The sequence below is a fragment of the Cardiocondyla obscurior genome, linkage group LG22 (genome assembly GCF_019399895.1).
Source record: "Cardiocondyla obscurior isolate alpha-2009 linkage group LG22, Cobs3.1, whole genome shotgun sequence".
NCBI classification, from domain to species: Eukaryota; Metazoa; Arthropoda; class Insecta; order Hymenoptera; family Formicidae; genus Cardiocondyla; species Cardiocondyla obscurior.
In genome coordinates this window covers 2,677,363-2,701,757 of record NC_091885.1, presented here as the reverse complement: position 1 = coordinate 2,701,757, position 24,395 = coordinate 2,677,363, and the positions used below count along the sequence as shown (strand labels likewise).

General features: G+C 42.7%; 1 protein-coding gene across 1 annotated transcript in view; it reads left to right on the top strand.

The window, feature by feature from the left end:
* Positions 1 to 24,395, top strand: part of Ec (ubiquitin specific peptidase echinus) — a 54,823-nt gene that overhangs the window by 13,618 nt on the left and 16,810 nt on the right. Inside the window, exon 3 of the mRNA XM_070671069.1 lies at positions 3,269 to 3,509. Coding sequence (XP_070527170.1) covers positions 3,294 to 3,509 — 216 coding nt within the window. The 5' untranslated portion in view covers positions 3,269 to 3,293. The remainder of the gene's footprint in view (positions 1 to 3,268; positions 3,510 to 24,395) is intronic.

Here is a 24,395-nt window from a genome sequence, read left to right as displayed (position 1 = left end):
TTCTACTTCTTTTTCTAATTATTCGCTTGTTTTGCTATCATTCTCATCGTTTCAGTCACGAGAGCACTCCCCGTTGTATAAAATGTATCTTCTCGCACTACTTCGTCATGTTCGCACATACGTAAATGTAGAGTCATAATAATCGCCGCTTTACAGGGAAGTCGTGCAGATAAACCTGGAACTAACTCACTTTAACTCGCTTCGTCTTCGCACGGTTCCCAAGTACAATGCGATTCATAATTAATTCGTAGGCGTTTACCAATGAAAATACACACTGGGGAGGGAAGGCTCGTTCGCGGTGCAAGTATAACTGCGAAAGCACCGTCGAAAAGAAAAGTAGGAAAATTATATGTGGCTAAATACGGACTTGCGCATAACTTCAGTAAATAAGCTGGCATTTACGCTGTGGGTTTGAAATCTTATTAGGCAAATCTCTTTAAGCAGGCGTATACAATTATTTCATTATTCCAAGTCGTCGAGGAAGAGACGCGGATTTTACAGTTCTTCAAAATTATAGTAATCTAACGAATCATCCGTTCAATAAGGCCTTTAGATTAATGTCCAGCTTCTACAAAAGCCATTTTCTCTCTCTCATTATTTCGCGTCTGCATCTGCCGCATAAACCGCGAACCGCACAATCGAAAAGCGAATTACTTCTGAGAGAATGAAGAACGTCCGGTATTTTTTTTTTTCTTTTTCCTTCTTCTCTTGCGACCAACATCGCCAAGGCTTTCTTCAGTGGCGACAGATTCTGCCAACTTTCTTCTTCCGCAATGTTCATATATTGTTGTTTGCGTCAACCGCGGTTGTTATAGCGGAGACAAGTCTCATCGCGCCACATACGCTCGCGAAGCGTTGCGACACGAGGTGCCGTAATGGCGTGCTGAGAATCTCTCGGCGAAATTAAGCAGAGAAATATATCCGTACGTAGTTTTATGTACAATTGAATTTTAATTGCGTAATGTAATGGCAGAATTATTCATTGTGCGGAAAAAAAGAAATTTCTTGTCCAAAATTCCGCGCCGCGAACGCAAGTGAAACAGCCACGTGATGATATCGCGGTTAAACTTTAATATCGTAATTTTATTGCGTGACATTTTCCCCTTATTTTTCATTCTCATGTTATCAAGTAATCCTCAGGGTCTCTGGTTTTTTTTAATTATTTTTTTTAATGCGAATTTTTCCTTATCTTCGTTTGTTATACGAGTTTTTAAGAGAATTACGTATCGTTATTATTTTTGCTAAACGTTTGGGAGTTAAAGCGTTGCGTGCCTCTTTTCGGGTTAGGGAAAAAAAAGGGAGGAAAAAAAAAAAGAAGTCATTGTAGTGTCGTCTATAAATATACGCTTTCGTGCATTTATTATACGAGAGGTGCGGTTTCATTAGCATTCATAACATGTACGTGAGGCAGACGACCGTCGTCGTTCAGGAAACTTCTCTGTATTTCGGAGTCTGCGAAGGCATCGAGGTGTATGCATTACAGGCGAATTCTAATTTAATGAGATTGATGATATTTATATAAAATTTATAAAATGCGAACGATGTATTTATATTAAGTAATAACCGACGGTTTCGCCGAATGTGAAAAATTAACGTCCGACGTCATTATTGATACCTCTTGCTCGGGTGGTGCTATCTAAAATTAGATCTCCGTGCATGACAATGGTCTGTTTTAGCCGCGCGGTATCATGTAGCAACTTCGAAAGGCGTGAAATCGAGTATTCTTGGTTACCGCGACTCGTACTGTGTAAATGGAAATTCCTTCTGCGTGCCGTGCCAAGGACAGCAAACGCAAGACGACACATCAGGAGGCCAACTAGTCCAGCTTGCTTGCAGTTTGCATGGTCAACTGGAGATATATACATATATATATATATTTAGATAGATAGATAGATAGATAGATATATATATATTGACGTTAAACTCGCAATTTCATGGGTATAGGAAAGCGTGAGAGCGCGTATTTATGCTTCACTTGTACTCGGTTTGTAAAGGGCGACGGATCAATGCAATTGTCAGTCATCATTATGCTCTATTTCCGGGCTCTCGATGGCTTCTGTTCTACAATACGATAATCTCATAATTTGTACCTCGGTGTTTCTCGGTTTCGTATCGACGGGCACATTTAGCGAAAATTATTTTTTATCCTATTCAATTACGAGCCCGAATTAAACAGATTACTCAGGTGTCAAGTTACTTCCGCCGATAACAAAAATTACGTCACTCGAGTAACTGCGCTCGTAAAAATAAAAGTTCTCGCTACTAAGAATTTAACAATATCTGCATGTTATTACTGAAAGTATTGCGGTAACTATCGCCGCAGTCGTGTTTTTGAGTTTGACAACGTAGACGTAGCCAAGCACGTCTGGTTTTCTTCGTCGACTTCGTAATGAGTGCAACACCGAGCGGGACTTGGACGTCTGTGGAAGAATGTGACTGGAGTATTGTATCCGAAGCCTGTAAGCCAAGACAAGACGACTGGCGCCAGGCCTGCTCTCAAGCACGTTTGCTCCGACCACTTTTCTCGGGTCCTCGAAATTAACCGTCGTCCACTTGGTCGTAATAGCATTTAGCAAGGCGGTGCTTTTTCTCCCCTTTTGTTTCTTTTTTCATCTTTACATATGGCTCTTTATGATTTTGCCACTTTGAGGACGACACTCGAGGTGAGTTCCCCACCTTCGTTCACGAGTCGATTATTGGAATCTTCACTTTTCGCACAAAAAAAAAAAAAAATTGAAGGACAGTTTTATTTGAGTTTTTTTTTTAATTAAGAAAATTGAAATTGAAATTAGCGAGCGTGCGAGCAGCAATCGGTTGCTCTAGAGGGACATTCGCGTAAAAAAAAATCTTCCGCTGCATTTCCGTACACTCGTAAACTGACTTTTCCGATCCGCCTCTGTAATTATACTTGGTAGCTTCCTCGTTAACTTGGTCTTATGCGTTCCCGCGAATGCTATGACTTGCGTTCGCGATTTGCGTTTGTTGCCCCGGCCTGAAGCCTAATAAAGTCTTCCTTTTGAGCGCACGGTACCGCAACTCAATAAAAACCCAGCGTGCAACGTTAAAAATAATTTTAATAACGAAATATTTAATTATTATTAGTCTCGGGTATAATTTTTACGTACCTATTTCTGCCTTATTAACTCTTCCAAGTCGAATTCCATTATGGTAACGGTACTTAGCGTATATATTATTTTTCACGTTAGAAAAAAAGTTCTTTTTTTTCCTTTTCTTTTTATTGAACGAAAAATTTTTTTTAACGTTACAGATGATTCTATCCTGACTCGTTGAGCATGGCATCTACAATGGGATTGCAGCAGCAGGCTGCATCCCAGGACACGGTGGATTTCGGCGGTTACTTGCAATCTGCACAATGCCATCAGACGGAAGGACAGGTGCAGGGTTGTCAAAAATCACCGCATCAGCAGCACAACGGCAGCTTCACCACCACGAAGGGCTTACTCAATGGACCCGGGCAGAACAATTGCTTCCTCAACAGCGCCGTGCAGGTAAGTGATATTACTGTTTGATAGTTCATATCCTCGAGCCGTGATTAGCGAATTTCGCATCTTATTTTATTCGTGCGAGAGGAAAATGATATTCCGCAGGAAAAGGCATGTATAATTTAATTAACGAGTTCCGTGCCAGGTAGTTTTAGCGCTACTTTTTATTCGAATTTTTTTTTTTTAATACTGACGCATTTTCGGTCTGAAAGTTATTATAACGTACACGTTTTGAGTGCATCAAATAAGCAGGTCAGGGTGCATTACCGCCGTTACACGCGGCCTGAATGGAAAGTTTAACGTGTATCATCGGTAGTATACGTGGCGCGGAATGTGTAAAAAAAAAAAAAAGAAAAGAGATACACGTACATATATGCACACCAGTACACGCTAACGTAACGTGGAAACTCCACACTGTCGTACGCGTTTTTGAAAGGTGAACGGGCGCCTTAAGCATATGCAACCAGCTGAGCGATCGTGCTGTTCGACTTTCTCGGCGCGAGTAGGCGCAAACGAATCCGCTGTACGTAAAGTCATAATCAAATAAATTACAAACACTTTTAATTATAACAAATTAAATTAGAAATTCGCGGAGCACTAATTAAAATAACGTCGAGTAACGCAGCTCAGCTGCGACAATGTTCGGTACTTATATTATAAAGTTTTCAGAATAGTCTGCTTAAGAAAATTACCGTAAAAATTATCTCACGTTCGAAGGCACGAAAGTAATTGGTGTAATAATCCCGGCGTGTACATATATGCATCCAAATGGAAGCGTTAAGGAGCTCGTGGTTTTAGTATTCGAGAGACGTCGCGCATCGATTCTCGTTTGCCAGCTTCTCCGAAGACTTTTACGAATCTCGTCGTCCGCGATTTGTGAACATAATCCATCGCCGAATCTTCAAGCTCGTTGTCCTAAGAGGTCTTTGAAACGCGCGTAAATATTCATGAGCGGTAAAGTGGCGGGGACCAGACACGCGGGGGACTTGTTTTTCAACCGGATCGTGAGACTGCTTTTAACTCTCTCGCGGGTGTACCGGCGTGTCTCTCCGCGCCGTAAACCCGTCGGTTTTTAATGGCAATTTTGGCATTTACCGTATTTTTTACGCAGTCGCGCTACTTCCTTCAGTTAGGGACACCAGGCCACCGGTTTCGAAATCCCGAGAGAGAGAAGCCGCGCTTTTGGACTTCACGCTTCTTTAGGTAGATTTTCTGAACCGTTTCCATTGCGCGTTTAGAGACGCTCAGCGTTTTGCGGTGGAGGTTCGTAAAAATCGTCGACCTCTTAAAAGAAAGGGGAAGCTCTTCATCGTTGGATGATCACGATCGGTTGGTTCGTGGATAGGGAACGCGCATAAAGCATTGACGATTACCAGAAGCAAATTGCAGGTTGCGAGTACGGCGTAGGAGCGCAAAGAGCTTCGGGGAGTCAAGTTCCTACCGACTACCATGTTTCTGAATATCGCTGAATTTGTATTTTAATTTTAATTTTTACTTTTTTTTTTAATTGTAAATAAAATATAATTTAATTTTTTTTCCTTTTCTTTTTTTCTTAATATTAATTTGGTACGTGGATAAATGTTGTCTTATCATTATACATGTATTACGGAGGGAATTAATCGTTATGAGTGGTTCTTCCTAGCTGTTTACTTAGATTACCGGTACATAACGGTGCCACAATGTCCAAGCGCTAACACTGGCACACTGTTTTACATTCTCGTGTGATTTATGTTCATTATTATCTGCATGCCTACCAAAAAGATCACCAGTTTAATCGAAAATGGCTCCCTGTCGGACTCGCGCGGTTTACTTATTAATGTTAAATTACATACTTATATCTCTCGAGAAAACATGCAAGTTCCAAATATGCGTACGCAATATAATTCGCTGAGAGTTAATGGTAATCGTACGCTATATGCGTGTAATATTATTATTATAGTACACGAAACTCGTTATTATTTTCGTAACACCTGTCACGAAACAACTCGTCGATCCGGTCGAAACTTCCGGAAGCAATTAGGCTATTCATGCACTTGGGGTGGCACTCGCTCGTGCGGATGAATCGATTAGAGCCATCTGTTTTAGCATATATAATAAAATAAACTGCGTTATATTATATTTCTCTAATTTCAACGTTTGTGACCACGATTTATTACGCGCCATGAAAATTAATGCAGAGTTTCTTTTCTTTTTTTTTTTTTTTCTTTTTCTTTTTTCTTCCGCTGTTTCTCTTTCCGGGCGATCTTGTGCCATCGTCCTCGCGTGCCTTCGTGGTCTCTGCACCCACGCCAACGACGTTGAGGTTCAAGGTTTCTCTCGCGGTTGCACTCGCAAAGAGGCGTATAGGCTTCATTCTCACCGTCGACAATAATCGCAAGAAAATGGAATCTAACGCGCCCGTTTTATCGACACCTCCTCTCCTCGCGCGTTCAGTCAGACGTGAAACGAGCTCACTTAACTCATAATGCGTAAGCACATCATCGCGTTAATCAGCCCTTATCCGGTCGGGCGTAAGTTTCCCATTCTCAGCGGCAGCGTAAAAAACATAGAAAGCAGTCCGTGATGCCTTTCGTACGCACACATTTAATGCATTTTACACCGCCAGCGACAATTGTTCCCATGGTGTGTAGCGAAAAATGCGGCTTTCTCCTTTACTATTTGTCTCTTTGGTGTCGCCAGCCGAGTAACGCTTCTGTTCTACACGATTTCCGCACTCGGGTGCCCTGGTTTTTCCATTTTAGCTATACGGCGCTTCTACTGTACGCAATTTCCGTATCTGACCGTTCGATGTCTTCGTTATAATCCGTTATGAGGGACGCAACGTTATTACGACGTTCGTTGTTGTCTCAAGTTTTAACATAAAAACGTCACCGGTAAAGTAATTTCGCTAACCGTGCAGGGTCGCTTCTACGATATCGTTGCGAGTGGCGCGATGATTGATCGCAAAGTACTATTTGAGGAGGCGCGTCGTCTTTGAGGTAAAAACGATGCTGTTATCCGGGATGAAAAAAAAGTCGTATCTCCCAGCTGCCGGTACAAGATCGATGTACACCTGACCCCCGATCTTCCCTCAGGATTTCGCTTTCAAGCCTTGTAATTGACAGAGCGCAGATATAAGACACCGACGCGTGCCAGCCTCGGTTTCGGGGCGCAGATGTTTCGCGGCTCGCACGATACTTCGCACCGTCTCGTGTCAATCTAGGAAAATTACCTAATCGGCAGATCAACAGTAATTTTCGCGACCCATGATTATTTTCATCGATCGCCCTACGTTTGACAAATTCTCGTTTTATCTTCGCCGGCCTCCTTTCTTTCCTCTCTATCTTGATCGATACCGGTGCGAACGACGCCGACGATCCTCGCAAAATATCGTTCGCCTTTGCGGTCAGCTCCTCTTTTTGTAGTAAAAAGAAATTAAACTTAATTGCGCCTGCAAAGCGTCGTAAGAAACGAAGAAACGGGAGTGCCCGAAGGTCCCGTGATGTCACAAGTCGCTGGCCCATGAATCCGGGACTCGTTTCGGTGACAATGGAGTAAGACGCGGTGTGTAAGCTTGCACGTTTGTGCGCCGAAGGCGCACACAAGTCAGGAATAGTCCCCTTTCGGCCCCTCGCGCGAGAGCACACGCGTGGCTAATGGCGGATGGAACCTGCTACGCGATTCCGAACAGCAGGTGTCTGGGAAGCGACTTCTCTGACTCATCGCCAGGTGATATCTGCCCAATGCAGGAAGGAAGGAACCGGAAACTCGTCCGCAGGCGGCAAGGGGCACAACCGCCTCTTTCGCTTTCTTTTCGCGAAACGAAGGCGGAGTACGTTGCCGCTCGTCGCCCGGCATTGATTTCGTGATCAAGAAACCGTGTCGTTATCCTCGCGCATCCTACGGACTTGATTCGCTTTGCCACGGCTTATTAACTTCACCCCGTCGTAGCCGATGTCGCGCCAGACGGATCTAATGGTCGATTACGCGGCGCGTTATATGGCTGTTCGGTATTCGCTATTACACGTGGTTTGCTGGCGCAATAACGTATGCACGAACTGAACGCCGGCGAAGCTTAAATCCCGACACCTATCGCTTGCAGAATAAACGAAATGACGTTTGTAAAATATTTTTAAGAAAAATGTTTCCCCGACGATGTTATACGGCGTGAAACGGGCTCGCAAGTTTTCTCTTCGTCGTTTATTAAACCGCTTTGTACATTACGAGATTACGTTATCGGTACGGGGCTAATCTCCAGACGATAGTTCCCTGTCGCGAAACCACGGGGTCGTACTGCACCGCGCTTATGGTAAACCACGGTTACACAACGCTCGCTCGAGGAAGACGAAAAGAAATAATGAGAGGAAGAAATGAAGAAGCGAGTACGAGGCAGGGTGATAGTAGGGATTAAAGACGAGGTAAAGTTAGCCTAGAAGGGGGAGCAGAAAAGGGAGCCGCCGTCTAAGAATCATGTGTGGGAAAAGTCCGCGATGCGAGACTGAGAAACGCGTGCGTTCGATCGTAAGTTCGCACGTGCATGCGTACGTGTTGGGCTCACTCCCACACGCGCGTTTACGCACGTGCAAGGGTATCTTGGCCACCTACGCGCGTTGGCGCACGCATGACTTTTATTTTCGCTCACGAAGCCCGCACTCCACGACACATTATCGTGTTCGCCAGATAGCATATGGAAATTGGCACCTTAGCTGCAGGAAGCGCGAATAAGTCGGCTGTTAATTTTTTTTCTTTTTTTTCTTTTTCTTCTTTTCTTTTTTTTCCCCTTCTTTTTATTTCAATTTCCACGAAATCAATTACGCTTCCTTTTCAATTCGATCGTAAAAAGATAACGAGAGCAAAGTAGTGAGTAATATAATATGTAGAGCCACTGTAGTTCCCGCGGTAGTTCCGATCATTGTGAGCCTTTAAAAATTGTCGAGGAAAAATATAGGAGATACTCCAATTGGAAACGGTTCCGACGCATTTCTCACGTCGTAACTCACGACTTCGGTCTACTTGGTTAATTCGGGCCGTCTTCTGCCGGGACATATCCGAGCTCCGAATCTTCATACTCGGGTAACTTCTTTAACGTGGATCAGCCTGTGAAATCTAACGCCTCTCGATGCTTCGACAACGCTCGGCGTTCGTGCGCTCGCGTACACGAAGGGTTCTAGTGGACCAGAACCGTTCTCGCTCATCTCAAGTTCTGGGAAATGAATCTCGCGTATGGATTATTTTAATTAATGCCGATCTGGGTAACCGCTCGACGTTTACGCGCTCGCGATTCAAATACAAGCGAACACGAGAAGTTCACTCTAGCGTAACGCATTACTTTCTACCTTCGGCGCTATCAATGACATCACCGCGCACTCCTACATCGTCTCGATCTCGATCACCGCGTTTCCATGAGTGGTCGTTTCGAAGGAGCCCGCGATAATACGCGCGTGACGTGACTCATGATTTCGATGTCCTTAAAGGGTACGCCGGCCCGCGCTCAGGCGGTATCGTCAATAGATCGGAAGTCCGCCTCGAGCCGACACAAGTACCGGAAGCGAGCGGTAAATTTTCCTTTTTTTTCCGCTCTTTTTCACGAGGGGGGAAAAAAAATTTACCCGCCGAAGAACTGTTATCGGTTCTCTAACAGTAAACCGACAACGTCCCCGCGGTTCGTTTACACGGAATTTTAAACGAGAGTATTGTGGGCGCGGTCGCGTATTGAAGTACGGTAGCGTTGCGGGAACAAGGTGAAAAAAAAAAAGGGGGAGGAAAGAAAAAAAGCAGGAGTGCAACCGGCACGACGGTTAACTACCGCTGATAGGCGCTCTGCTGTCCGTTCTTGCGGTTCTTCTAGTTGCGCGCGGCCGTTCGATGCATTCCTACGTTTCTGCGGCATCGACGGCCAGGCACGCAAATGGAAGACATTTCCCTCTATTTTCCATTGATCATCATTTTTCCCCTCCCGGTAGAACGAACGATTAAGCAATTTCTCCATTCGCCTGGAATTTCGTAACGTGCATTGGACGTGCATCCTGCGCACCATCATTTCCCCGACTCGTAATGGATTACTGTGATGAAATCGCTGTCGTTTATCGTTGAAACTGTTCTGCGTTTAGTCCCGCCAATAAGAATATCGCGCTTACGCTACGTAGCAAAGAGGGATACTTAGGATATTTACAAAAGTCCGCGTAATCTTCGCTGAATAATAATTATTACATCCGACAGTTTCATTGAATTATAATTAAATTCGTACGAACTAGAAAAGAAAACGGGAGGGTTGAAAATAGTCGACGCGGTTGCGCAACCGTAGAACGAGGTACATATCATTATCCGCGAATGATAATGGCTCTTTGACGCTCCGCACGGCAATTATAAATAAGCATCCATTGGAAAAAGACAACATCTCCGGAGAACGCTAGGAATGTTGAGCGCTAAGAAAATCACTGTTGTCCTTTCTATGTTTTCCTCCAGTGGAACGTAACGTAGTAATGATAATGATTCGGAAAGATCTTCTTATCCCGGAGCTCGTGCCGGCCATTTCGCGCGAGTAATTCGCCACGATGGGGTACGAAGGTGAGGGGCCCGTTTTCGAAGAAACCCTACGGAAGACGCTGCTCATAGCATCGTAAAATATGCAGTTAATGCGCGCAAAGTGCCCACCAGCTTCTTTGTGGCTAAACTAAATGTTCAAGGCTGCTTCCTCCGGGTTCTTCCATCGCACCGGATTGCAACCTTTGTCTCTTCGCAAAACGCGCGCAGGCCACTTAAATCTGGATGATCTCCGAGAGTAGACGGTTCGAAAGAGATAAAAACGAGATCAAAATTGCACTTAATATAAATTAATTTCTTTTTTATTTTTTTGTTCTCTTACGTATCGAAGTAAATTATCCATTTCGAATCGTTTTAGCTGTTCGAAAGAAATGTTACAGCCGCTGACGAAGTTACGTTCGACTAACTGCTCAAGTTTTGCTTCTCTATCTAACGTCCGCGATGCGTTATCGTGACATAATACACGGCCGCGATATGATACTTAATTAAAAACGAGAATATACCACGTTGGGGCATTAATTCGTCCGCACGAAGGAGATGCGCATTAAAACGTGGAGGAGGAAGTGCCCAACGGCGGCAAGTACAGGAGCTAGTTTTGTACGTAGTCTACACCCGGCGAGGGCTCGTGGGCAGGTAAACACGCGTTCATACGAGACACTCTCGTGGGAATCCTCATGCTGAGAATCGTTAGTGCTTGAATTAGCGGCGGACAGGTAATCATCATCGTCGTAATTTCGTTGCTCTCACGGTCACGACTCGACGCAACGCGCCGTCGTTTCTCTATTACTGACGATTTGGTAAGGTAATGTAACGCGATGATGCACCGTGATAATATCGTCGCTAACAAGGCTCGAGCTGAATTATCATCATTTTTATGCGCTTTGACGTTAACGCGCTATCGACAACGAGAAATCAAATCGCCCACATCGGTTATCGTCGCGTTAAAAATAGCGCCGCGTTACGCAATAATCCCGGAGAAAGCTGTATCGGTTGTAATCAGCTTGATGTATTTAAATAAAAATTTCGTTGCTTGTTCCGCGACGGGACAACGATTGAAAGATTTATTGAAAGATTTACCGCGCGCACTCTATTTGCGAGGATACGTTACGCTATTATCCGCAAGCGAGACAGGAGATACGCTGTTATCAATTAATCAACGTCAGGAATTAAGCTAGTACTGTGGACACGGTAGCTGCCTCACGTGGGAGTAATCGTCTCGAACAAGTCTGCTCTGGAGAGTCTTTAGCCCGATCCCTGAGAATTACTTCCTTCGATTCAGCAATGACTCATTGCGGCAACACTATAATCTGTGGTTTTTCACCTACTTTGTATAATTATTTTCGAGCATTATACAATTTAATTTAATAAGACGTTGGGATGAAAGAAATTATTCTTTTTTTTTTTTTTTTCCAATACATATCTTTATTATTAATAGACTCGTATTACTGATTCGCGAGAGACTGAAAATTATATTACAATAGAAAAATGAAAGTCTTATGTAATCTCGTAAGTGATATTACCTATAAATAATTTACACTTTCTGATTAAAGAAAATTAGATGATAGCTCGTAAACGGGATATGTAACCTCGTTTTTAATTGAGGCTAGAAGGGAGATTTCCTTGCGCGACAAGGTAAACGAGGAGAATGCAAAAGTGAGAAACGAACGGAAGAAGACGCGGTAAAATGAGTAAAAAAAAAAGTAGTCAATGCAGCGCCGCGGACGTTTTTTTTTATTATGAATAATTCAATGAAAATGTAAAATAAACATTAATTTTGTAGAGGGGAAAAAAGAATTAAATCTCGGGTGACTTTCTAATCGTAATTATTTATCAAATTTTGATAAACCTTTTTCGTGTTCAAATCTAGCCGGCACCGCGTCGTTATAATTAAAAATACGTTGCTTCAATTAAAAAAAAATTGAGTTATCGGCGCGTAATCTTTTTCGTAGCCGAATGATTAAGCAGCGCGTAGCACAGTATGTTGCGTCAAAGGAAAGAAAACAATTAAAGTATTCAACGGGGTATTACGATTACACGAGAGTACATCATACTTTATATCGTCTGGGTATCAGGGCCAATCGGTGTACACGCCGGAGACCCCGATATTATTAAGGCAGACTTGAAAAGTCAGGTCCCACGTGGCTCAGCCACCGTGACCACGTGGTAGGCAATGGTATAGTAAAATGCCCACGAGATAGGAAAGATGGTGGTTGAATGGGAAACTAAGTCGAAAGGGGCAGGGAGAGTGTGGAGGTCGGGTTAAACCGGAAGCCGTCACCGGAACAGCAGCTTCTACTTCGTAGGTTCACATGGCCGACGTTCACCCGCAGAGGTCAAGATAATTTTCTCGTGTCTGTGCAAATGCTCGCATCAGATAAAAAACGGTTTCGCGTCGATGCCTATTGTTTCCCTTATTTTTTTTTTTTTATTTTTTTCGAACGCCGAAATTTCCCCACGTTATTTATTGCGTTTCGATCCGGGTCATTGGATTCCTTCAGGTCGCTTCTCTCGATTTTTGTTTTACTCCTTGAAAAAATTTCTTGAGAAAATACTATTTTTGAAGGTGCAAATCTAAATTTAAAATTGAACCTCGAGTCTTTTGGCAAATAAATCTTTCTCGCGATTTAACGGATGAAGAACCGTATGTTGTATGAATATGTAAGAGATGGCAGTGTATGTGAATATGCTAATGGGAATTATACACTGAAAGCGGTTCTTATATTTATACATATATTAGGACTTTGATTAGCAACAAAAATTGATTATTAAAATAAATTAAACAGTACATTTAGTCGTCTCCATCTGATATAAGCTCACCATGGAAACGTCTGATTCAGCTTTGTTCCGACGGAGTTAAATGCGATACGCCGTGAGAAATACGATGCCAGATTCCCAGTTTCTGCGGGTAATGATCTGTAGAAAATTGTTATGACCGATCGAAATGTATTCACCGCGGCTCTTGCGAATTAACACAGGAAGAAAAGAGCTTCAGGACATTTATTAACGATTATATATTTACAAAATGTTTCAATAATAATTTTATTAGGCTTTAATTTCGTCGTTCCAAAAACGTTGATCCACTTTTACAATACCTATTATTATTGGCAGAAATTTTTAAAAGATTAAAAGAGTATAACATCTCATTTTAGAATAAATTAATTAATTTACTTAACGGTAAGCGGACGGAGACATCTTGTCATTAGGATCTTTGAAGGTATATTTTTTTTTTTAATATTTAAAATAGCCTGAAGTGGGGAAAATAAATTGTCTGATTTGAGAAATCTAGAACTCAGTGATTTGATTTAAATGCCCGGCGGCGCGTCGACAGGTGTACGCGTTTGAAGGTTTTATAGCTGATGCCATCAGGTATATTCTGTATTAGTAAGTAGCTCAGAGGAGGGAATCTTAATATCGATAAGTGAATACCGGTGATACAACGTAGAGGCATGCGTAGCCACACCTCGTACGTGTAGCAATGCGTGATAATCGCAAATCGCTGCAACTCGGGCAACCGCGTATACTATTTATTTGCTCTAGTACAGCTTATCTTTTCTCAATAGCAGGAATTTTGAAAATGCAACAAATTCCAGCTATATTATTCTCTCTTTCTCTCCGTCTATTATTACACTAAATCGAAGAAACGTTCGGTTACGCGCGTCTATAGTTAACGTTTTAGATTTCCTTCTCGTAATTTTGTTGCCTCGTCGTGATCGGAGAAAAAAAGAAAAAAGAATTAAATTTCTCTTATCGAAGAAAGAAATGCCGACGTTTGTCAGCGACGCGAATTTACACGTATAAAATTTAGATGCGCATAGGTTACATGTATACATATATTGCAGCTTATGTGTACATATACATAGATATAATCTCAATAAAAACAAGCTCTTGCGATACGTGACTCGGTATTGAGACGCGCACGTGCTTTTACGTTCGTATACGTCGTGCATGAGTAATATTGGGGTACCAGCTGTGAGTAGTACTACGATCACGTATACCGTGATCCAAGATGGCGGCGGGGAGGTCAACATCCTGCCGCCCTGGAGAACGCGGTCCCCGCGCGCCTTACGACTTATCGTACGGTGGCGCCGCCGAGCAGATCTTTTTAACTTAAACTGGTTTTGCGAAGCTGCGACCGTGGACCACTCTCGCTCACGGTTTCGTTTGACCTCGGTCCACGGAGAGGAACAAAGAACCGCTCGGGCCGCTCGCTACGCTTACTATCCAGGAGAGAGCTTCCTTCGAATATACGTATTCCGTGTCCCAAATCTTATGCAAACGACGGGACGATTTTATCTCGCGCCTCGGCGTCTTTAGAAAATTAAAAGCATATACCTCCGGATAATGTAAAATAATTGCGATCGCGCGGAAGATATATCAAACATTTTTTTTCCCTTAAGCAGCGATACTTGCAATTGTAAAATGAAACTCTCGGAGCTCCGTGCCCCGGTATAACGTATTCAAAATGAAACGTACGCGTTTCTCAGCGACGGTGGGAAATTTTAATTTTTAAGAGTAAACGGATGGTAATAACATCTTGCGCGGCATGGCGGGATCCATCAGATTATCTTCTCGCCGCGATGGCCGGCGTTAAAATCACCCTTGGTATAAATTCGCGGGAACTGTGCACCAATAGGAACCTTTCCCGCGCCTCCTTTGTCCTTGGGTGCTTTTTCTTTTTTCCCTTTTTCTTTTTTTTTGACGTGGAGCAGAAGCGGTGGTAAAGGTCATCCTAATGGGTTGGAGGTGTTCGTACCTTTTGCAATTCATCCTTACGATACGGCGTGCAGTAATGGATTTTTTATAACGCTTGGATGCAAGATTATTATTTCTGCAATTTAGTAAAAGAATTATTTAATTTCATTAATTTATCTGGCAAATTGCCTTCATCCCTGTGGATATTATTTTATTTAATAATGTACGTTTGTTAACGTCGGTGTTTTGTCATGCAAAATCAGCCGCGGGTACGCCTCCGATCGATCGATCCGATGGACAACGAACGCGAACAATCGAACAATAGAATATCTGATTTCTACTGTGAAAGAGGAGAGCGTAGAGTCGGATAGTGAAGCGGAGGAAAACTCGATTAAACTTAATACTTATCGCAATTTGAAACGAAACTTCGTGCGGCTTATGACTATTAATTATTCATGCTTAGGCCGTTGATTTTATTTTCCACGCGCGGAGCGACTTATCTCTGTTTGGCTTCTGCGGCAGATAAGAGGGAAGCGGTTTTCTTAGCAAGGCGCGGTGATAATCGTTTTTAAATCGAACGAAGATAATGGTTCTATTCCGGAAACTTGCCCGCCTTGAAACTTGGTCGGCGGTGAAAAGGCACGCACGTGCTGCGGCTTAAAGTCGACGGAGTTTCGAGTCGGAGAAATACGTCGCGCGGTTAAAATACAAATTTTATTAATTATAAAGCGGTACCAATTTCGTACGGTCCCTCGCCCGTGCATCCGCGAGATATACGTTTGTATCTGTAGCTTCGCATCGATCGGCGCATATTTTTTTTTTTTTTTTTTTAAATCCGGAAATCATAGCGCGCTTTAATCTTTTTCTCGGGCAGGCCACCTACGGCGCGCTCCGGATTGTAAACATGGAAGTTCGCGGGACGATTTGGCGTAGAGCCGTCGTCGACGTCGACGACGACGATACAATACACTTTTACTCCAGTTCGAATTGCGGAACCGGTTCTCTGTCTCGTAACAGGCCACGCTAGCCTCCTTTACTACTCTCGTACACAACTCCGCCGCTTCTCGGCCTCTTGGAAAACCGGTTCTCCGTCGAGCCTCCTCTCGCACGTCGACCCTCTTTCTCCGTCTCTCCCCATTTTTTTTTTTTCTTTCCTCCAGGTAGTACGGCCTCCTGCAGGCTATACGAAAACAACGGGTTTTCTCCTCTCGCGCCGGAGACTCGATCGCGGTTCCTTCTCTCGCGCGCGGTTAAAATGCATGTCAGCCGTATAAGCTTCGTCGATTCGGCGCACGAAACCTCTCCGTTCTCCTTACGCCGTTGCAAAATAGCCCACTTCCACTGATAATTAACTTTTCTTTGCGCTATCGCGCAGACGACACCGCGGAAATGACTTGCTTTTCCTAGGAAGCGAATCGTTCGAGACAGCGCGAGGTAATTTTAAATCAATCCGAGTCGGTCAAACGTTTCGAATATAGCGGTCAACCTCATCTCCGACCGGCGTCGCGGAGTGACTCAATATTTCTGAAAAGTTGCGCGTAATTCATGTCACATTAACATACGCGATATGCTTTTTTTCTTTTCTTTTTTTTTTCTCTCTTGTTTATATGTTCGGGATTGACGAGCAAATACTGGAGCGGATACGTTCACCGGGAATTCCACGTGAGCCGCGCGCGCAATTGCAAAAGCGTTTTTGCGCAAGCTTCCGCTCTTTCGCGATTCAGACATTTTCCCGATACCGTCTCGGCGATGCCGAGGTATTAAATCAAACGATGATTCTCTTTCTTGGCTTTAATTCCATCGTCCCGCCACGTGCGTATAAACGTCGCCTCGTTGATGCCGCCTCGTGGACGGCTTTGCCATCATAACAGCGTAGAAGAAACCAGTTTTGCCCTCGTACCACCTCTCTCTTTGCCCGCTCTTCGTGGCATTTTGTAATTTTTTTTTTTCTTTCTTTTTTTCCTTCCGCGCTTCGTCGTCGTCGTCGTCGTCGTCGTACTCTTCGTCGTTGTTTTCTTTTTCTTATCGCGGTGAACGGCGCACGTGCGAGTAGCACCTTGGAAAGTAGAAAGACTCGGGCCAGCACTTCGCACGTAGAAGGGGAAAACAATAGTGGATATCGTGAAAATCTTCGAAAACCACCTGGAATTGGAACTCCTACTCATATAGCTTTTTAAATGTTATTTGAAAACGTCTAGCTAATTTTATATAATTGCTAAGGAACAAGGAAAAGGTTGAATATTTTTTTTAACACTGCCAGAAAATGAATAAACAAGATACGCCTAATTTTTTTCTTTCTTTCTTTCTTTTTTATTATATAAATTGTAAATGATTTCTAAGACTTTCTCGCTACTTTAGTAATTTGTGTTTTAAATTGGACCGCATTCCATGGCTAGATTCAATCTCGTCGGTCTCAGTCTTTTTAGATTTAAATTTCAGAGCGCGTGACCGTAATGATTGAGTACTTATCGGCTATCGGTGTAATCAATGAGTTTGCTTTTTCTTGGTGATAATTATGCCGATTGCCTTGGGCTCGTCGCGGCCGGAATTCGCCTACTAAACCTTGTAGGAAGCAATCGAGCTGCAGGTGCAATGATTGCACTTTCCCCTTATCCTCGTACAATTCGACATCGATGTATCTACTCTCTTTACATTTACTTCCCAATTTTTATTCTTTTTTTATTTTTTAAATTCAACCCTAAGAATTTACTCGCGCTACGTTCGCTCATAAAACAACATAATTTTTATTTTAATTTTTATGCAGAAAGAGACATTAATTTTCTTCTTTCGTTATCTTAAAGTGATTAATTCAGACGCTTTAAATACTACTTTAATACAATTTTGCAAATTAATTCTGGGAAAAAAAGAAAAAAAATTCTTCTTGTGGAAGTTGAATGAGTCGCAGACGGAAATGCACGAAGGAACATAACTTTATAGGAGAATAATGATATGTCGAATCTTATTTACGGTGGGAGAACATATCGGATGCTAGCGGTTTCTTTTCAGGTTGTTACCTTCTTGTGGGAAGTGCCCCGTGCATTCATTTGCCTAACAACTTTCCGGAAACGACCAAACCAGACGAGCTATGCAATCTCGAGTCTACAGTTATGGCAAACCTTTCGCATATGTATTTCGTAAGGCTCGTGATCGTCTAATCTATTTCGCGATGCCCGCATCTTCTTATTTAGCGGAGCAGGCTGCGGGGTTTCCATCGGTTTTCACAATTTTCGAGATGTAAGGCAAATAAATATTTTCCATAGGTGTGCCACGCACTTTCGTTGCTGCTATCCTAATATGAAGAAAATTCATTTCCGATGCGCCGCAATATATGCTCGCGATGATGCGCTAAGAAAATTCCCGACGAAATAGCCGGTACCCTCTTTGTATATTGAAAGATATCTACTCTTGCCATGTTTGATCTTAAAGCAACGCTATTTTTACTCCGAGTTTTAACAGAGAAGGCTATTTTTTTTTCCCCTCTCTTCATTATCTCTCGATAATTAATTCAAATTAATTCAAGCGCTTTAACGTATCCAAATATAATTTCGCAAATCGTTGTCTCGACTTTTGGATTCGCCTTTTACGATCTCGATTCTTTGACTTGATGTGGTAACGACGCGGCGAAACGGACGAACGGCGGAACGAATACGAATCTTCGACGGGGATATAGCATCGTCTTCAATGAGGTTGCATAAATCATGGGAGATGAGCAGTCTACTGCCGTGCCGCGATCCCGTCCTGGCATTCCGCGCACGGCGCGTTTCGCGAGAAACCCTTTCCTTTCACCGTGCGATTCGATCACGAGGATCGAGAATGCGTGGCTCATCTGCTCCCAGGTTGACATTTATCTGCCGTTTCGCCGTGGCTCGAGCTCACCTGTAGCGCATCCTCATAATTTCAACACGGTCGAATTCGAAGCCCGAACGAATATCTCAGTCGTAGTTAAAATATTACAATTGTCAAGCGACGGAATTTTATTTTTCTTTTAAACAGCCCTCCGTGCTTTATTAATTAATAATCGTTGTACTACGTGCGGCACGTAGCTCGAATAATCAACGTCTTGCGCGGCAAGTCTCGCCGACTAAGAGTTTTTATCGTAACGCGACGATAACCAGGCTTCCCTAATCTGTCTCTCGCGTTGCGCGCTCGAAATTAAATACCCCGGCGCAACTGGAGCCTCTTGCCAGCATCGGCATCATCTCGGATGTAAATAATCCTTACACGTGGGATTAAAAGCGGGTCTCCAGCTATGAAGTCACACATCGCTGAATACGAATGGAACGATCGTTGGCGCTTCCCCGATCGTTGGCGCGCACCTGAGGCTCGGCTTGATCCACCCTTAACAATTTAGGCGGCGCACCGACTCCAGGCTGTTCAAAATGCAGCAGGTAGTCCCGGTCGACCCTCGCGCTGAGCTCGAATACCTTTGTACCTGTCTTCTTTGTATCTATCGGGCTTAGCTAGTTCCCCTTCTTCAATGCGACGTCCCTCAAGTCGTCATGGACGCGGCAAAATTTTCGTTACACCTGCGCTCTCCACTTTTGTCCACTGGGAAAACTTTTCCGGGAAACTCGTTTTCTCGTTCTAGTGCACGAAATTTGCGAACACCAATCCGTTCGATTCTGGACGGTTCTCAGGTCTCTGCGATTGAATTAAAAAAAAAAAAAATAGTTTTCATGAAAATATCACATAATTGTATCTAGGAATTAAATTCTTCAGTTTGACATTTAAAATCAGTCATCGATGATAAATGGGCCTCGGTCTTCAAGCGCCTTGGCGCTTTTTTATCGTGCTTTTCACGCCTACGTGAGCATTTTTCCGGTGGGAAATCAACGTCCACTGCGAAGTCGTTTCATGCTTCGTCTCGAACAATAGAATCTTATGTGATGCGTTTGGAGCAGCCCGTTACTAATGCAAAACGGCGGTTTAAGAACATTCAAATAACGAGCTGCTAACGTTTTAACAGTTAACACTCTTCGGTCATTTCCTTTTACCGTAATTTTAGATATTATTTTTAACTTCCGGAAATTTAAAAACAATTGGTAACAGCAGTAAAACATGTAGCAGAATTCTTTTTTTTTTTAAGTCGAGGTGCAGTATTTTGAAAATATGAAAATTGATCAAATCTTTCCTTAAGCTGCAGGCAGAAACTTTTCCTCGACATGGAAAAAAAGAATATAAATCGCTACTAAGAACTGCAGCGGTCTCCTATCCTTGAGCTCCGTTTTCTTTTCTCAAAGAAAGTTCCGCATTGTCACAATCTATAAGTAGCGTCTAGAAATCTTCAGACGCCTCTTTACGAGTTTTTTTTTTTATGCGAAATGTTTTACGCTGATTAAAGTAAACCAATATCAAGCTGTATATAGAACCAAGCACGCCCACACGAAATTTTCAATCGTGGGCTCTTTTCTCCGCGTATGTCAGGTATTATTACAAATAACTATCTACGGCGCCATGCAAATGCCTCGTATTTGCGTGGGTACCGAGTAAATTAACCGATGCCGTATACTATCGGTTTTGCGAATAAAACGGTTTAAGTGATTGGATTATAATCGCCGTTGACTATTATTAACTTACCCTGTAACGCGAATAACGACGGGGTCCGACCGGTATTTCTTTTCGTACTCTTATTTCACCGTAACAAGGAGCTTTGTACATTTTTTTTTTTTGCACGTGATGCTGTGCGACACGTTCGCCACTTCCCTACGAGACAGTTTAAGGTATCCATGCGCGCGGCACAATTGTGCTACCGTGGGCCTATATGCACTCTGTTGCAATAACTGGTATCGTAATAACTGTCTTTCATGCCATTGTGTAGGCACTCGAAAAAAAAAAAAAATTCGCACGCGTGTATCGATAGCTATCGAAGGTATGACCATATGCAAGCGCGTTATATACTGCAAAAAGAGATTCTCGTGCCGCAACGCGCTATTGTACGGCGACTCATCTGCTGGCAGCTGCCTTCGCAGCACTGCAGCTAAAAAGACCGTTTTTGGACGAATATATCGTAATTGTCCCGATAATTAGGGGGGTTCAAAATACTTTCACGATGAAAGAATACACCTTTTCCGTATCTTCTCTGTGAAATAATACGTCTCGAATACATTAAAATACATTGAACACTTAAAAAAAAAAGGTACACGTTTGTCACATCTAATCAACAAAGTAATAAATTCCCCCTTTAAATGCCTTTAAATAATTTAAATTTATTCAAAACCGTCTATCGTATATGTCGGACGTCGGGGGGGTTTAAGAGATCCACCGAGGGGGGAAAGAGAGAGTTCCCAAATCACTCGTTCATTCTTTCCCGAATCAAATTGCGTAACGATCTCTCGTAGCAGTGTAGCGTAACGTAAAACGTTGTCAGTCCCATGACTCCCTCTCTTCTATCCGTCTCATTCGCCATTCCCACTCTATTTTTTTTTTTCTTTTTTTTTTTCTGTCCCTCCCCTCGGCTTTTTCCCTCATGGCCATCCTCTTCCATGGCACTTTGTATTCGCTCTCTCCCTTTTCCCTCCACTGCGAGCCTCGGCGCCCCCACTTTGAAGCCGCTCACCCTCTCTTCGTCTTCAGCTTGATAGGCCGACTGACCCCGGGCCTCTCACCCACGCTGCCGCTCCATAATAAAAATGGTCAGGCTTATGTAGACTATAGTAAATGCGTTAGGATCGGATCGCCATAGTCCTGGAAGTCCGAAAAAAAAAAGAATCCGTAATAACGAATTATACTAAATTTACGCCGGGTGTTAATATATTTCCGATAAGCTTCCGTTTATTTCTATTCCGTTACCAGTTCTCCCTCGTTTCGTCTTTTACCGCGTATTTATTATAATTACACTGCAAGCCGTCAATTTATGTGTCGCATTTGGAATGCACCTGGGACCACATAATTAGACGTATTTTAAAAAACACAAAGGGATGAGGGTTGAAATTTATTTCTCGGCTTCAATTCCCGCGATCTTTGATAACGATAGTTATTTTCTAAATTAGCTTCAGGGTCTGACTGTAGCGTTGCTTATTTTGTCGCGCTAATTAAAACTTAAAAAAAAAAATAAAATAAAATAAGAAGAAGAAAAAAGGAAAAATTAAAAATACAAGAAGGGAAAACGAAAGTCGACGCTTCCGAATAAACTTAACGCGATTTTCGATCTACGCCGAAGAGAGATGCGCCCCTGTGAGGCTCGGAGCATCCTACTACAGTGCATTATACATCGCACTATAGCGTGTGGGTACCTGGAGGCTCACGACCGCCGTTCACCGGGACCAACTCGGTTTCCTTACCTGCCCGCAAGAGTCCCGCGTAGCGTTGCCGTCGCCGTTGAAGTCTCCCGGCTCCGTTCGGGCATTGTTGCATCGACGCCCGCTTAAGAGAGTATTCGAGATCCGCATCGCGTCTTACGTTTCCTCCATTATTCCGGTGCCCGGGGTGCAATGTACGGTGCAATTCGTCCAGGACGCGTTCGCCGATGATACCGCGCGAAGTTCCACCACGGATTTTCACGAGGAAGCAGCGGTGACCGCAAATTGGAGCAAAACCGACGGTGCCGCTATGAAGCAAGATCAGAGGCCACGGAGGCAGGCCCTCTTCCAGATTGCAAAGGTTCGGTCGCACGGTTTCTCCTCTAGCATTTTACTCGCTATTCGTATTATCGCCCTTGATTCATTGTCGCCCGAGACCACTTAGTGACGTTAAAAGTCGCGGCCCGATATCAGGCAATAATGTATATACCGTTATATTCATCCCACCTCTCCCCCCGCGCGCGAAGTACCTGTTGATTCTCAAAGCGTTCGCGGCGTTATAAATCGCCTTGCGTCGATATCCACGGTTTTATCTCCGCGTTGCGATAAAGAAGCGCGAAAATTAGCCAGCACTTTGTTACATTTTTAGCGTCCTGGTTATTTAAATTGAGACACGTTTATAGATATAGTTTGTTGACAATTGACAGGTACAGGTCGCTGACGCGATTTAATAATGAATTAATTTTAATCGCCATATTGAAGTCTGCCGAGTAATTTTTTTTATTATCACGCCGAAAATATTGTATATAAATTTATTATTACGGCAAATTGTAATTATTACGATTTACGGTACGCGTTTAACGAGTATTGCCAAATTCTTAACATTTTGCAACTCGAGATATCGCAAGATAAACGCAAGAAGCCCGTGCATTTTCATCGCGAGGAAATGCAAGGCGTTGAGGTCGATCCGTGGGGCGTGGTTGTTTATACCATTCTATGATGGTGGATAATTTATTTACGCAACTTTTCCGACAATAACGTAGCGGTTTGCACTTTGCGTTCGTCAGGCTGTAAAAGAGAATCCCGCGGAATGTACAATGACTTCTTTCTTTTCTGCTATTAATTAACTTGACCCAGCGCGAACCGTGCGACTTTATGCAACGGCCTAAAGTACAATACCAATTTTTTTTTTATTCTTTTATTTTTCAAGGTTCTAATTTATTGACATTATTAATCTGGCGTTTTCAACGCAATTTGAAATTGAATATTTTGCGACTGCGGTGAGCGCGGTGAAGCGGATGTTTCGTGCACGTATTATCGCTTAATTTCAAAATTATCGAAGCGCGGACAAGACAGATATCAAATATTGAAGGAACATCGTTCGCAGTGTGCAGAAGTAGCCCGTATGAGCTTTTTAATAGGAGTATCATAGAAAATATCTCGCACGATCGTCACGCAGCAGTAACTAGGTATTTGGAGCACTTTGAAATTCTCATCAGACACAATTCATGCGATCGTACTTGAATCTTTTCTTAGCACGCTTGGTTGAACGATAAATTATGCGAAGAATGGCGACGCATTTAGTTTTGTATTTTAATTACACGCTAATTACGTTTAATTGTTCGATGGAAAGTGAATAAAAATTTTGCAGTACGTTAGTACGATTATTAATGCAATATATTATTTTTAGATTTTTTTGCGGAACGTTTTAAAGGTTTTTTTTTTTTTTTTTTTTTAATATAGTTACGTGAGATTCCTCTATAACTAATTAGAAACATTGGTTACGTGATATGCTCGATAAACAATCGTTGGATTAATAAGCATTAACAACCGTTACATCCGAGGCTTCTACCGCTAATTAGTTCGTGCATTGAGTAGCAGACCAATTAACAGGTATTGAAGTACAGTTGAGAATCTCGAGACAAGTGTGCTTCATAATATTATAACGTTCCAGTGATTTTATCGAAGGAAAAAGTGTAATGTACAATTGTTTATGTTATAACTTGACAATATGTCGAACAAAATGAAAGATCTTTTTATATCTATCTTTTTATATTCAGACATACGTTAAAAATATTTTCCGTAGAGTAGAAAAATGGTATTTTATGATAAATGTAAATTAAAAAAAAAAGAACATTTAAATGGTTATCTAATTGTTATTTTAGTTGAGGGAGATTATATGATTACTAAAATGTTACCCTGAGAAATGTTGCAAAAGGATATAAATTTACTGTAAAAAAAAAGAAGAAAAAAAAAAAAAGAATAGTGTCGAATATTGTTTCGCGTCGTAGCACAGAAAAAGAGGAAATCATGTTCCGCTATGCCAGGACGTGGGCACGGAAATTGTGATTTACTTTCCCCCAGTACGTATAATAACGCGCTCGCATTGGGTTACTGTCGTATATGGCCATAGATCGACGCCATATAGGGCCTCGACACA